This window comes from Rhinopithecus bieti, unplaced genomic scaffold (assembly GCF_001698545.2).
Source record: "Rhinopithecus bieti isolate Rb0 unplaced genomic scaffold, ASM169854v2 scaffold_8674, whole genome shotgun sequence".
Lineage (NCBI taxonomy): Eukaryota > Metazoa > Chordata > Mammalia > Primates > Cercopithecidae > Rhinopithecus > Rhinopithecus bieti.
The window spans coordinates 365,948-382,358 of record NW_016805883.1 but is presented as its reverse complement, the minus strand read 5'-3'; the positions used below and the strand labels follow the sequence as shown (position 1 = coordinate 382,358).

Sequence of the window (16,411 nt, the reverse complement as noted above, 5' to 3'; positions counted from 1 at the left end):
GAGGGAGGAAAACAGAGGTAAGAATCAGTGTCTATCATATAGTAGAGTCCACCTGACATCACCTCCAAATGGGGGCTCCTATTATATACACCAACAGTACCAGCTCAAAAATGCCATACTTAGGGCAAAACTGGACATCCATCCAAATGCCTACCAGTCACCACCCATGCGATGGAAAAAATGATCCTCAACAGGCAGAGTAAAATTTCCTCAATCATGGGAAACCCTCCAAAGCATGTTCGCATCAGAGTATCAAACCTAAGCCAACTGCAGAGTGTCACAGGCACCTCCTATCCTGTTCTCTCACCGCCATTCTTCCTATTTATTTCAGGAACCACTGTCTGACCAAAATTGTCATTTCTGTGGAAGAGCTGGGACTTTACACTTCAAGACTTTTACACAGTTTTTAGATTTTACATATGATATGGGCTGGGAAGTTATTTCAACAACCCTGGGATTGCAACACTCTGCATCAGAAGTGGCGCTAAGCAGGCCAGAATGTCCTGGGTTTCCTTATTCTTATTCTGTTGTTGCTGAGCTAACAAGGGTGGTGGAAGGAGTGGTAACCATGTTGCAGACAGAGGAGAAGGAAGCTGGTTAACCTGTATACGCATGTGCCTAAAATATAATAGACTTAGGTTGAAGCAGTAACTGTTTGGCCCCCACCTGGAACAACAACAACAAAAAAACATAAGGCAATGGTGGCAAAAAATGTGTTCAAATGTATCATTGAAAGTTTACATTTACCTCAAGAATTCCCAATAGTTGAGATTCAGAAGATCAGGAGCTGATCTCTAGATCATCTGAATGCTGATTTAAATTTTCCTAACTGCAAAAGAGGCCCATTAATTATTTCCTGCTTACCTCCAAAAGGTTAGCAAAATAGAGGATGGATTTCCCACTCTTTAGAAGATACAGATCTCCTCAATCTGTATCAATAGTTTTAACTCAACTTTAAAACTGATTTTGTCAAAAAAGACTTCTACTTTCTCTTTGTACCAATCAATGTTAAACATTATAAAAAGAAAATTATTTTACAAAGACAGATGAGACTCATGTCATAATTCCAAATCACAGTTGTAGTCATGCTATTTTCTAAAATTACGCTTAGGTACTTTTCAAACAACGACAAGTACTGTATTAGGTATTATGCACTCAGTACCTTCTTTAGAAAGTTATTATCAGTATTTTTTTAAAATAGAAAATTTCCTCAAAAAATGACAAAATAACATGGTTACTCTATCATATTATATTAAAGCCACCATTTTGTATTTTCTCATGAATAGGATCAGCTTCATTGGTCTACTAATCACGGTTAGGATGTATTCTCTTCCAGAATTTGATCTATCACCTTTATAAAGAAAAATTAAATCTACATATATTGTGCGCCTGTTATGAAAATACTTCCCAATTAATCCCATTAAAGTGATGATGGCCTGAAGAACAGCCTAATATAGGGGTATGAAAATGTAAAAAGAGGCAGGGAGCAGTGGCTCATGCTTAGCACTTTAGGAGGCTGAAGCAGCTGGATCACCCAGGAGTTCAAGATCAGCCTGGCCAACATGGTGAAACCCAGTCTCTACTAAAAATATAAAAATTAGCCCAGGCACCTGTAATCCCAGCTACTTGGGAGGCTGAGGCAGGGGAATCACTTAAACCTGGGACACGGAGACTGCAGTGAGCCGAGATCGCGATACCGCACTCCAGCCTGGGTAACAGAGCAAGACTTCGTCTCAAAAAAAAAAAAAGTAAAAGGAAGTTCTTTTTTTTCTTTATTCTTTGTACAATCCATAGGTTCAACAAAGAAGTTCTAAGGAAAAAAAGACAGTAACACTATCTTCCCACCATTAAGACAGTGCTTGTGATTACTCTGCTAGTAAGAAATATGCTTCCCTATCAAGATTAACATGAGGGCAAGTAGGACCTCCACCCCTGCCTATAAGAGACAAGGGCCAGCAGATGAGGCCACTTGGCTGGCTGATGACATAGGGCACAGCATGACAAAGCTATAAAAAGCTAAACAAATTCTAGGTAAGCTTTGCACTCATAAAGACCAGAAAAATGAAATCAGTAGAGGGCAAGTATAAAGAAACAGAAAGAACAAAGCTGGGTAAAAGGGAACCTAGCAAATACGAATGAAAATGGGCTATCAGATTAGAGAACCTGGATCAGACCAGCACGTATGTCATGGAAAACGTTTGGTCCTCCTGCCATCTACACAAACTGTGGGTAGAGGGTGGGGAAGCATACTCAGTGGGCCAAATCAGTAAAACAAGTTAACAGCTTTGATCAAAAACTGGAACTCTGACCCCAACCAATACGAACCTTACTCTTTCAGAGAAGAAAACACGGTAAATAGAAATAGCCTGGCCTTTGTCTACAGAGTTGGGTATAAAATGTGCCTCCCCAACTTAATACAGGGTATCTCAGGAGAGAAATTGATGATGATGATGATGATGATGATATGATGATGATGATGATGATGATGATAATTATAGAGGATTAAAATGAAGTAGATGAGACTGGCAAGAAACACTAGGTCTAGAAGAAGAGACTGCAGATTTTGAATGAGGAGAACACCAAGGACTTGGGGAAAATCATTGAGAGCTCTAAATCTGTATCAAGCTTCCAAAGTAATAGGAAACCATATTTATGATTTACTCAACTGGTGAGAGTTCATATTTCCAAATCTCTACAATGTGCTAAGAAACTAACAGAGTAATCAGAGAACACAAGAAAGAAGCACCTAACTTAAGATTGAGGAATCAGAAAATGCTTATCAGGAGAAGTAACTCTATACTAAGATCTGAAGGATTAGTAGATGGAGTTGATAAAGGCAGAAGGAGGAAGTTCCCAAGTAAAGATAACTACTTTTCTTCGAAGATCTAGTAGAATGAAAAAAGAATAAGCTCCAAAGACTGAGAGTATTGGCCGAGCGCTGTGGCTCATGCCTGTAATCTTAGCACTCTGCAAGGCAGAGGTGGGTGGATCACCTGAGGTCAGGAGTTCAAGACCAGTCTGGCCAACATGTGAAATCCTGTCTCTACCAAAAATACAAAAATTAGCTGGGCATGGTAGCACGCACCTGTAATCCCAGCTACTCGGGAGCCTAAGGCAGGAGAATTGTTCCAACCCAGGAGGCAGAAGTTGCTGTGAGGCAAGATAGCACCACTGCACTCCCACCTGGGCGACAGAGTGAGACACTGTCTCAAAAAAAAAACAAAAAAGAAAGAAAGACTGAGAGTAGTTTTGCATGGCTAAATCATACAGTGTAAGAGAAGGCAGAAGAAAAGAGAGGGATGAGAGAAATAAACAGAAATCATATCTTTAAAGGCCTTCACGGTATGTCAAAAAGTTTGAACTGCTTGGGTGGAATGGCTCACTCACACCTATAATCCTAGCACTTTGGGAGGCCGAGGCGGGTGGATCACCCAAGGTCAGGAGTTCGAGACCAGACTGGCCAAAATGTTGAAACCCCGTCTCTACTAAAAATACAAAAAAATTAGCTGGTTATGGTGGCACATGCCTGTAGTCCCAGCTACTCAGGAGGCTGAGGCAGGAGAATCACTTGTACCCAGGATGGAGGTTGCAGTGAGCCAAGATCATGCCATTGCATTCCAGCCTGAGCAACAAGAGCAAAACTCCATCTCAAAAAAATAGTTTGAACTTAACCCTAAGAACAACAATTGGTTTTACATGAGAGAGTAATATGACCAGATTTAACATTTTAGAAAGGTCATTCTAACTTAAATACGCTAAAAGAACTCAATGAAAGAAAGCTGGACATGCTAAAATCAGTTAATATCCTACTGTAGATGGTGGTAGTAGCCAGTTTAAAGGCGGGAAAAAAATTCCAAAAGGAAATACCATTAATAAACAAAATAAGAAAGAAGTAATCTTCAGAAATACAAATTTTCCAGAATTTATTTTAAAAAAAAAACACTAATCCTCAGACTCAGGAAACCCAACAAATTCTGAGTAAGATAAAGAAAAAAATATTAGCCACGCATGGTGGCGTGCCTGCGGTCTCAGCTACTTGGAAGGCTGAGGTGGGAGAATTGCTTAAGCCTGGGAGGTGGAGGCTGCAGTGAGCTGAGATCACCCAACTGCAAGCCAACCTGAGTGACAGAGTGAGACCCATCTCAAATTTAAAAAAAAATACATAAAAATAAAAAGGAATAAATTGACACCTAAACACATCCCAGAGAAACTACAAAGCAGGAAAGACATAGACAAGTAAAAACAGGTAGAGAGAAAAGACAAATTAACAACAATTAGACTAACAGATGACTTCTTAACAGCAACAGTGGAAGCCACAAGTCAGTAGAATGGTTATCTTTAAAAGAGCTGAGAGGTCAGGTGCTGTGGCTCACATCTGTAATCCCAGCACTTTGGGAGGCTGAGGTGGGTGTATCACGAGGTCAGGAGTTCAAGACCAGCCTGGCCAACATGGTAAAACCCTGTCTCTACTAAAAATACAAAAAGTAGCCAGGCATGGTGGCTGTAATCCCAGCTACTCGGGAGGCTGATGCAGGAGAATCGCTTGAACCCAGAAGGCAGAGGCTGCAGTGAGCCAAGATCATGCCACTGCACTCCAGCCTAGACAACAGAGCAAGACGCCATCTCAAAACAAAAAATAAATGAATATAAACAGAAGAGCTGAGAAATTCCTAATATAAAACAGAATAAAACACATGCTCCAGTCGGCCGTGGTGGCTCACATCTGTAATCCCAGCACTTTGGGAGGCCAAAGTGGGTGGATCACGAGGTCAGGATTCGAGACTAGCCTGGCCAACATAGTGAAACCCCGTCTCGACTAAAAATACAAAAATTAGCCAGATGTGGTGGGCCTGTAGTCCCAGGTACTCTGGAGGCTGAGGCAGAAGAATCGCTTGAACCTGGGAGGCAGAGGTTGCGGTGAGCCAAGAAGCACCACTGGACTCCAGCCTAGGCGACAGAATGAGACTCCGTCTCAAAAAAAGCAAAAACAACAACAACAACAACAACAAAAATAAGCTCCAAACTTTGTATACGGTAATAACGAGCACTTGCCCCCCAACACTGTAGTCTCTAAATATCACTGCCCACTAAACTGACAGACTGAGGAGAAACTGATAAACACTGTCATAGAAGAAGATTCATCACATCCCTCAGTAAGCAGATGATATGAATAAGCAGATGATAATTCAGTAAGATACACAGAAAATTTGAACACCACAATTAACAGTGCATATGCGCATGAGTGCACATGTGGGGGTGTGTTGAAGTAATAAAACTATAAAGTGGTGGCAGTGGAAAAGTATAGGATTGTTTCAGGGAAGAGAGGGGAGTATACACTGGGTGATACTGTTAAATGTTAGAAAAGTACTGGAGAATACACTAAATGCTGAAATAAGGCTCATGGTAAGGAGCCTATGATGATGGGAATCAGAAAAAAGAAATTGTGTATAAACTGGATTTACATTACTAAAGTAGAAAGATAAATTGTCAAATGATGGAAAACAGTATATATAACATAATTCCTCTTTTAAAAAAATGTTGTGTATATGCATGTATGAATGTCTTTATATAAATATAGAAGTTTGGAATAATACAGAAACTGTAGAGGTGACATTTGGATGCACTGAGGGTGGAAAACAAAGTAATATTTTCATTGTTTNTGTAGAGGTGACATTTGGATGCACTGAGGGTGGAAAAACAAAGTAATATTTTCATTGTTTAATCATTTGTTTTATATTTTATTTTCTTTATTTATGGTGTACTTCTATTGCTTTTATAATGTAAATAACATGTAAAATGAAAAATTAAAAAAGAAAAAAGAACTTTCTAAAATATAAAATATTCTACCAGTATTTGAGACACTCAACAAAAGGAAACTTTTAGAAAATAAACTTCTTAATACTCACCAGAACTGAGCAGTACGGTATTGATAAAATCATCACCTGTGGCAATTTCACCTTGATAATTGGGGATTTGTTTTTTGTTTTTTTTTTTGGTTTTTTTTTTGTTGTTTTTTTTCCCCCTAAAGAGACAAGGTCTTGTTACGTTGCCCAGGCTGGAGTGCCTCAGGCAATCCTCCCCCTTCAGCCTCCCACAGCTGGGACTACAAACATTTGCCACTGTGCCCGCTCTGCTGATTTTTTAATCATAAAAGTTAAAAACAAAAAAAGTTAATGTATATTTGTTACAATTTATTATCACAGAAATTATAAGAAAAAAATCAAGGCTGGGAGCGGTGGCTCATGCCTATAATCCCAGCACTTTGGGAGGCTGAGGCAGGCAGATCACCTGAGGTTGGGAGTTTGAGACCAGCCTGACCAACAAGGAGAAACCCTATCTCTACTAAAAACACAAAATTAGCAGGGCGTGGTAGTGCATGCCTGCAATCCCAGCTACTCGGGAGGCTGAGACAGGAGAATCGCTTGAAGCCGGGAGGTGGAGGTTGCGGTGAGCCGAGATCACACCACTGCACTTCAGCCTGGGCAACAAGAGGAAAACTCCATCTCAAAAAAAGAAAAGAAAAAAAAAAGAAAGAAAGAAAGAAAGAAAAAGAAAAAATCATTTACCCCTATGTCCCATCTAATTTCTTTAGGGTAAATAGTATTAACAATTTAATATATATCCTTACATATCATCTTCAATATTCATACACAAATGTTTGTTTTCATAAAGAGAACTGTATACACATTACCTCACTACTTATTTCATTAGGATAACTTTAAATATATTTGCCAACAGTTGCAAAATGCATTTTGTTTTATCTACATGAAATGATTTTGTTTGGGTTTTAATTGTTTCTTATAAGTAAAAACACAAGATATCAAATTGAACCTCTTAAAACAGTTAAGCTGATTAAAATGTTAAAATAGGACACAACAATAACCTGGTTAACACAGGTTGTTTTTTCTTTACTTAGTATTTTGCTTTTTTGTCTTGTTTTACAATATACTTTTCTAAGCTACAAATCTATTACCAAGTTTGTTTCAACTATCAGTAGTCAAAAATAAGCCTAAGTAACCTAAGATACTACATACTCCCAGGCCAGGCCAATTCAGTGAACCTAAGAAATCCTTGTTGTAGGTTGTAGCTCCCAAATTCAGCAGAGATGAGTTAGATTCTGATCCTCTGCCTCAAACAGTACTCACAGAAATTAAATGAAATGACCTATGAAGTCAATGTATCCACCCACATGTTGGGAAATCTTGGTCCGTAAGAAATAATAACCAGCTTTTTGTCCAGTCTAACTTTTACCATACACAGGATGGGCCTTTCACCAAAGCCCAAGAAGAATATCTTACTAAAAGTCTTAATGTATAAATAAACTATAATAATAACAATAATAAAGTAGTATTTCCAAAGATTTGCTTACTGTTACCTATCATCTTTTTCCCTAGCTAAAAAGAAAAAATTGTTCTCATTGGAGCACTATCCTTCAGATAGCTAATTGGTTACAGCTTGCTACTTTGTCCTTATATAGAACCTAATTTAGGTTAAAGGAATTACAACGTGTAAAAAAGACCCTATACCAAGATCCTCTAAAATTTATCATTATTACCCACTCTCCTGCCTATCCACCACAATCCAATACATATGTGTTGTTTAAATATACATCACATTTTGTTTATGGTTTTTTTTTTTTTTTTTTAAGAATAAACACATTCAAGGGCAATGAACAAAATACATTCAGGTTAAAACCATCTCATCAAAATTCTCTACAGTTCCAAAGAAGAGACTATCCTTTTTTTTGTTTTGGTCTTATACACGCTATGAATATGAATATGACAGCTTCACGGCTCCAACGTAAATATAACAAATAAAAATAATATGACATTACTTTGGCAGGCAGGCATACATTTTCATTTAATATGACACAATAAGATTACTACTTTCTCCCAAAAGTTAACTCCTATTGCCAATAAAAACTTACTTCTAGTTCTTTAATTTTTTCTTCCGCTATTTTCTGCTTCTCTAACAGCTGATTGTGAATTGCTTCCTTGGACTGAAGAATAAACCTATGAAACACAAGAATGTTGAAAATTAAGCCACCACATGACTATTGTATTCATCGAAATCAATAGCTACATACCACAAATATTGAACTGAACAAACTAAAAGGACAAATGCATATTAACATAGTATGTCAAGCTCAGGAAACCACCACAAGTTTAAACCTTCCTGGCTGAGTAGGAATAAAGGCTTAAAAGTAGATTCTGCTTTCTTATTTAATACAGGAATCAGGCAGGGAACAGGGGTGCGGGCCTACAGTCCCAGATACTCAGGAGGCTGAGGTAGGAGGATTGTTTGAGCCCAGGTGTCTGAGTCTAGTCTGGGCAACATAGCAAGACCCTGTCTCATTAAAAAAAAAAGGGGGGGGGGGGGCGGGAGTTGGGCACAGTAGCTCACACCTGTAATCCCAGCACTTTGAGAGGCCGAGGCAGGAGGATTGCTTGAGCCTGGGAATTCAAGACCAGTCCAGGCAACATGATGAGACCCCATCTCTACAAAAAATAAATTTAAAATATTAGCCGGGCATAGTGGCACACGCCTGTAGTCCCAGCTACTCGGGAGGCTGAGGTGGGAGGATCAGTTGAGACTGGGATGTCAAGGCTGCAGTGAGCCATGATTGTGCTACTGCACTCCAGCTTGGGTAGCAAAGCAAGATCCTGTCTTAAAAACATAAAAAGAAAAAAGAAAAGAAAAGAATAGAAAATCAGGCTTCAAGTAGATTCACATGTAAAAGAAAAAATAATAAAGGAATAAAAATATATCATAGGCCAAAGAAAAGTCAACATACAAACAAATAAAACCCTATAAGTTTTGTTTTTTCAGTTATCTGTTTCAATTTTTATCTAGATATTTTTTAAACAATATTTGTAAAGTGGAGTGCCCCTCCATCTTTTTTTTTTGTAAAAAAAAAAAAAAGCAGCAGTAACTCATGACCTTTTAAAGTCACAATCAAGTACTGTTGTTAAGATCAATGCATTAGTGTTTATATGAGTTCCTCAAACAAAAAGCACTGTATAAGCCTTAGTATCTTTTATTATTATTTCCAGAGTGTATAGTACCTCTGAAAAGCTCAAAATGTACAAGTGGAAATTTTCAACTTTTTCCATTTTACTGTCAGGCACATTATTTGCCACTGATGAGGGTGGAAATATGGAGACGTTTTAAAAATTAACACTGAATCTGTTTCATGACTTTATGTTCACAATTCTTGCTGCAGGAAAAGGAAAAACAAACTTTTATGGCCTCAAGTAAGTGAACTGAAATATTTCCCCTCCACTGGAACCAAGGGAAGACCCCAGTTATGCAAATCTCTTTCAGGACGTCTAAGGAAGCTAAAATAGATTTCAATTTAATATTGCAATTAATTAAGCAAGACTTTTCTTCTCTTTGCACTAACAGAGTTCAGCAACAAAGAACTAAACATCAACTCTTAACAAAAAGCCAAACGAGGAAACATATCAAGGTAGCAACATGCAGTTTCCTCTGCCAACCCCACAAAAACATCATTGTGCCTAGGTGGGTTCTTATCAAGAGAGCCTGTTATTATAGATATAAGACAAGTAAAAACAGACCACAAAGGGCAATTAGCTATGCCCCAACCCCTGAAAGGAAACTGCCTTTTCCCCTCTTCTTCATAACTAAGCCTTACCACATATATTAATACAATCTGATGAACTTCTTTTACTCCACTAATTATTAAGCTTATATCCTAATGCGGCCAGCCCGGATAATTTTTTGGTTTTTTTTTTTTTTTTTTTGAAACGGAGTCTCACTCTGTCGCCCAGGCTGGAGTGCAGTGGCAAGATCTTGGCTTACTGCAAGCTCCGCCTCCCGGGTTCATGCCACTCTCTTGCTTCAGCCTCCCGAATAGCTGTGACTACAAGCGCCCACCACCATGCCTGGCTAATTTTTTCTATTTTTTAGTAGAGACAGGGTTTCACCGTGTTAGACAGGATGGTCTCGATCTCCTGACCTCGTGATCTGCCTGCCTTGGTCTCCCAAAGTGCTGGGATTACAAGCGTGAGCCACTGCGCCCAGCCCAGCCTAGATAATTTAACTGATGATCTTAGTCTTCAGTAGTAACTTGATTATTTGTAAAAACCTTACTGTATATTTACAGGAAAGATAGCCCACATTCATGCAAAACAAGGATTAATTCTAGGTCTTTTACTATAGAACACTTCATGTCTAAAATATTCTTACTGGATCCAAGAGACAGGTGCTATTTCAGATAAGATTATGGTTTACAGAATATTTTTCTCAGAACTAACTCATATTTGTATTTGAAGAGAAGAGTTGTTTTGAACAGTATTAAGTCTCAGTAATGCTATGTAAAAACTATTCTAAAACAAGGTGCAAGAGTCACCAAATTATGTCATAACGTGATTTTACTGAGAAAGTCTTTTAGCCATGGCAATAATTTTTTGAGTAAAATATGCATTTTTAAGTAGCACTGATAGCTGGCCAATGAGTACTATTCTCAAAAGGTCATCAGACATCATCTTTATTAGTGTCTGGGAAAATTTCAAAGCTAAGATTAGAGGTCAAGTCATTACTTATGTGGCCTTTAAAAATAAAGTATCTGAACAGATACTAAATCTCTTGAGCAGAAAATAAAATTACTAGAAAGCAAGAACACTCAACAACAAAACATGTTTTCCATGACCACATATCCTTTGAGGTAGCTATATTGGACTGTGCCAACTTCAAAGGCCAGAGAGATTCCACCGAAGCTGGCCAACTTACTACTATAAGCCTAAGGACATCTCAGCCACGCAAGTTTTAAACAGGGATGAGTGTTGGGTAAATGCAAATGTCTACCTCAAAGAGTAGTTACACAGTAAAAATTCAAACACAAAAACTTATGGAAAGTTTGGTTTAGTCCTCAATTTAAAAAATGGCAAAGATATATTGTATGAAGATTGGAAAGGGCTGCAAGAAACATCTGATTTCTGAAAAAAAGTCTTTGGAAAACATCTTTCCTATTGTTTAAAAGGGCATTGGATTATCAGATACTATATGGAGAGAAAGGATTTATCATGATAATACGAGTCTTTTCATAAGCAAATATTATGTACACAGTTTCTCAATGTAGAGAATCTCATAGTCATTCTGCCTGATTGTTTATGAAAAGCCAAATAGTAAATAAAGAATTCTGGAGTTCAAAATGTACCAATAAGGAAAAATAAACCACGAAGAGGGAAAGTATTCGCTCATGACAAATAATATGCAGATAACATGCTTCAAATACTCAGGATTATATAACCTGAATTCGAGTTGATGCTTTGCAAAAGGCCTCTTCTTTGACCTGGAAATTAATGCCATGTGCCTCTGCAATGACCACTCTCAAGGACTTGTAACCTGCTATTTCACTTCTTCATTTATTTGTAATTATGCCATTTGAAAACAAAATTCTGATGGCTTTGGTTTTGATTATTTGAGAAACACCAGACTCCGTTTTCTAAATCGTCCTGCAGTTTGGTACAACTTCCACTTTTTTATAACTCAGTATGAATCAAAACCGTTGTTTACCTGCCCAAAACACAATCCCAGATCAGTTGCACTGCTGCATTTTGGACACACTTTCCAAAGTATGGTCACCTAGACATATGCTATTTAGAAACAATGAAATGCTTATGACAAGTTCACTTTGGGTGGGAAATTTTAGAGGGTGTCTAAAACGTATCCTAATAGCATTTAGGTTTCAGGGTATCCACAAATTAAGCAGCATAGAAGAGACATAAGAATGAGCCTATCTTGCTTCTTTGCCTAATTCCACAGGTGAGGAAAGTTACTGAATTTTTATGTTGTAATTTTTAGCACGGAAGAAAGTAGAAATAAATTGAATTTTTTCTATTTTAATTTTTTTTAAATTGAATATATTTCTCAATCACTTCCTTAGTAAGGTAACTTTACGGCACATCCACATTGTGGACTGCTCAGTGAGTTAGAGACTTCTGTTATTGACATAATGAAGAGTAGATACCTTGAACACTCCTGATTAAAACAAAGCAAAAAAAAAAATTTTGTTTTTAACATTTTGTTGAACTAACACAAAAGGAAGGATTCCACAAAGGCCCAAAGTGAAGTGAAACTAGGAATTGAGGAATGTAAGACAGCAGTAAATTGGCCTTTACCCTGAGAGTTTATGCTGAATACTGGAGACCTTAAGCATCCACACTGGCACAGAAATAGGATACAAAACAGGAGATAAAACCAAGGGGGCAGCCAGGCATAATGGCATGCACCTGTAGTCCTAGCTACTTAGAAAGCTGAGGTGGGCCGGGCGTGGTGGCTCAAGCCTGTAATCCCAGCACTTTGGGAGGCCGAGATGGGCGGATCACGAGGTCAGGAGATCGAGACCATCCTGGCTAACACGGTGAAACCCCGTCTCTACTAAAAAAAACTACAAAATCTAGCCGGGCGAGGTGGCGGCGCCTGTAGTCCCACCTACCCAGGAGGCTGAGGCAGGAGAATGGCGTGAACCCAGGAGGCGGAGCTTGCAGTGAGCTGAGATCCGGCCACAGCACTCCAGCCTGGGTGACAGAGCGAGACTCCGTCTCAAAAAAAAAAAAAAAAAAGCTGAGGTGTGAGGATGGCTTAAGTCCAAGAGTTCAAGTCCAGGACCTGGGCAACATAGCAATGGCCCATCCCTAAAAAATAAATAAAATTTTTTTAAAAGAATGACTAATTAAATGAAAAAACCAAACTGAAAATTAAAAAAAAAAAAAGTATTTTTATTGACATGTAAAGATGTCAATAAAGTAAGTAAAAACTCACATTTAAAAAATTAGCATGTTGGCCAGGTGTGGCGGCTCACAGCTGTAATCCCTGCACTTTAGGAGGCTGAGGTAGGTGGTCACTTGAGATCAGGAGTTCGAGACCAGCCTGGCCTACATGGTGAAACCCCATCTCTACTAAAAATACAAAAAAATTAGCTGGCGTGGTGTCAGGTGCCTGTAATCCCAGCTACTCGGGAGGCTGAGGCAGGAGAATCACTTGAACCCAGGAGGCAGAGGTTGCAGTGTGCCAAGAACGTACCATTGCACTCCAGCCGGGGCGACAGAGTGAGACTCTGTCTCAAAAAAAATAAATAAATAAAAATAAATCTAACAAACATTGCACCTCTTCTACTTAAAAAATGTGCAATTTCATTAAGAGATATTAAGGGAGTACTAAATAAATCAGACAGAGTGAGACTCTTGTCTCAAAAAAAAAAATCAACATGTCATTCCATTTGCAAGATGAAAAAATGAGTAAAATAAAAAGGATTTACACAAAGATGAAATGGGACTGGAAAAGAGAGAGATAGCTTTTTTAAAATTCATCGTCTGAAAAATGTTTCCTCTTAAATCCTCAATTTTTTTTTTTGGGGGGGGCGGGGAGACAGTCTTGCTCTGTTGCCCAGGCTGGAGTGCAGTGATGCCACCTCAGCTCACTGCAAACTCCGCCTCCAGGGTTCAAGTAATTCTCGTGCCTCAACCTCTGGAGTAGCTAGGATTACGGGTGCCTGCCACCACACCCAGTTAATTTTTGTTATTTCAGCAGTGATAGGATTTTACCACGTTGTCCAGGCTAGTCTCGAACTGCTGACCTCAGGCGATCCAACCACCTCGGCCTCCCAAAGAGTTGGGATTATAGGAGTGAGCCACCATGCCCGGCCAATGTTTTCTAAGTATGTAAAAAATTACCAAGTACAAAAATAAGACCTAATCAGGTTAAATACCTTGCCCAGCTTATATGTATTAGATTAGAATACTTGGTCTTTCTTGTACCATACTATAATGGCTCTAATGTAAGTTGTTATAAATATGTGTATATGTGAATACATGTATACAAATAATCCAATCAACCTTGGATTAACTAGTTGGTTAAATTTGTTTCTCACAGGAGATACAGGCAAACAATTCTGAAATTGCTTTATATGTGTACTGGGATAAATAAATAAGTAAATGGACAATGGACCATAGGAGCCAGGTTTCTTGTGTTAGAGAGAAGTTACAAATAAGCAAGAAACGAAGGCTAAAATGAACACTGCGATATCGAAAAGAGTCGGAGATATCCGTATAAACTCATATTCAGCTTAGTATGTGTACAGTGATGAATAGACACAGAAACAAATGTAGATATGTGCATACACATGAATCAGTAGCATATATACACATATTATCTATTGCTAGTCACCAGAGGGCCTAGAAACAGTAACACCTCAGTAGTAACAAATAAACCCAATGACCAGATATAGCTTTCTAAATAATCATTACGCATTAAAAGGAATCAGGAACCACAGCTTCTTGGAGAAATGACTAACTATAGGGCTCAGCAGGGAAAATACAAGATGAACCTGGAGCACACTGCAATATGAGAAGGTCAGGAAGTACTGTAAAAACAAAAAGCTGAAGAAAAGACAAGCCACAGATGGAAGAAAATATTTGCAAAACACATATCTGATAAAGGACTTGCATCTAAATTATGCAAAGAACTCTTAAAATTCAACAATAAGAAAACAAACGACCATATTTAAAACAGGCAAAAGATCTGACAGACATCTCACCAAATATAACACAGATGGCAAATAAGCATGTGAAAAGATATTCAACAGCATATGTTATTAGGGAACTATAAACTAAAATTATGAGATACTGCCACACACCTAGTGTAATGGATAAAATCCAAAACACTGAGAACACCGTATGCTGGTGAAGCTGTGAAGCAACAGAAACTCTCATTCGCTGATGGTGGGAATGCAAAAATGGTACAGCCCACTTTGGAAGACAGTTTGGCAGCTTCTTACAAAGCTTAACAGATGATCAATCAAATGCACTCCATTATCCAAATGACTTGAAAACTTCTATGCACATGTGCAAATGTTTACAGCTGCTTTATTTGTAACTGCCAAAACTTGGAACCAACCAAAATATTCTTCAATAAGTGAATGGATAAACTGTCAGTACTTCCATACAATAGAAAATTATTCAACAACAAAATGAAATGAGGTATCAAGCTACAAAGACACAGAGAAGCCTTAAATGCATATTGCTAAGTCAAAGAAACCAGTATAGCATGAAAGGCTATATACTGCATCATTCCAACGATACGAGATTTCGGAAAAGGCAAAACTATATATAGAAACAGTAAAAAGGTCAGTGGTCACCAGGGAAGAGAGTGCAGAAGGAAGGGGAAGAAGGAAGAACAGGTAGAGCAGAAGGGATTTGGAGGACAGTGAAACTATACTGTATAATAACACAAAGAGTGACCCCTAATGTAAACTATGGATCTTAGTTAACAATAATTTATCAATATTTTTTCATCAATTGTAACGAATGTACCACACTAATGCCAGATGTTAATAAGAGAAGAAACGGCATGGGAGAGAGTAGAAAGGGAGTGAGAGTTCGCTGTTCTTTCTGCTCAATTTTTCTGTAACCTAAAACCACTCTAAAAAAACAAAGTTGCTGGCTGTGCATGGTGGCTCACACCTGTAATCCCACCACTTGGGGAGGCCAAGGTGGGGCAGATCACTTGAGGTCAGTAGTTCGAGACCAGCCTGGACAACATGGCAAAACCCTGTCTCTACTAAAAACAAAAAAAAATTAGCCAGACATGGTGGCGGGTACCTCTAGTTCCAGGTACACGCGAGGCTGAGGCAGAGAACTGCTTGAACCCGGAAGGTGGAGTTTGCAGTGAGCTGAGATCAAGCCACTGCACTTCAGCCTAGGCGACAGAGGGAGACTCTGTCTCAGAAAATAATAATAATAATAAAGTTGCCAGGCACAGTGGCTCACGCCTGTAATCCCAGCACTTTGAGAGGCTGAGGTGAGGGGATCACTTGAGTCCAGGAGTTCAAGACCAGCATGGGCAACATGAAAAAATCCCATCTCTACAAAAAAAATTCTAAATTAGCTGGGTTTGGTGGCACATGCCTGTAATCTCAACTATTTGGGAGGCTGAGGTAGAGAACTGCTTGAGCCCAGGAGGTCAAGGGTGCAGTAAGCCACAATCACACCATTGCATTTCAAGACTGGGAGAAAAAGAAAAGCAGAAAATCTCAAAGAGCTCCCAATGGTCAAAGCAGAATTATTTGAGCAACAAAATAAATAAGGTAGTACTAGGTTATAATACAGACATACAGCACCTGAACCCTGCCATGCCTAGACAAAAGCAATCTACAGACCACTGTATGCTCAAATCTAACTCTGAGGGATGCTGCTGCTGCATCTCTGTATTATGTTATCCATGTTTCCCTCATTAACTACTGTATCCATAAATCCCTCCTTCCTCTTTCTTCTCCAGTGCCCATACTACAAGCACTGTGCAAGGCTCTCTGCTAAACAATCTCTACCCAAAGTCCCTAGGAGAACTCACTTATTTTCAAGGCCTCAACTTAGCTAATAACCCTGAAAAT

At 38.7% G+C, this 16,411-nt stretch overlaps 1 protein-coding gene across 1 annotated transcript in view; it reads right to left on the bottom strand.

Annotated features, from left to right (window-relative positions):
* The window catches only part of PFDN1 (prefoldin subunit 1), a 65,178-nt gene that overhangs the window by 34,378 nt on the left and 14,389 nt on the right, over nt 1-16,411 (bottom strand). The window contains exon 3 of the mRNA XM_017873908.1: nt 7,928-8,012. Within this exon, the coding sequence (XP_017729397.1) occupies nt 7,928-8,012 (85 nt within the window). The remainder of the gene's footprint in view (nt 1-7,927; nt 8,013-16,411) is intronic.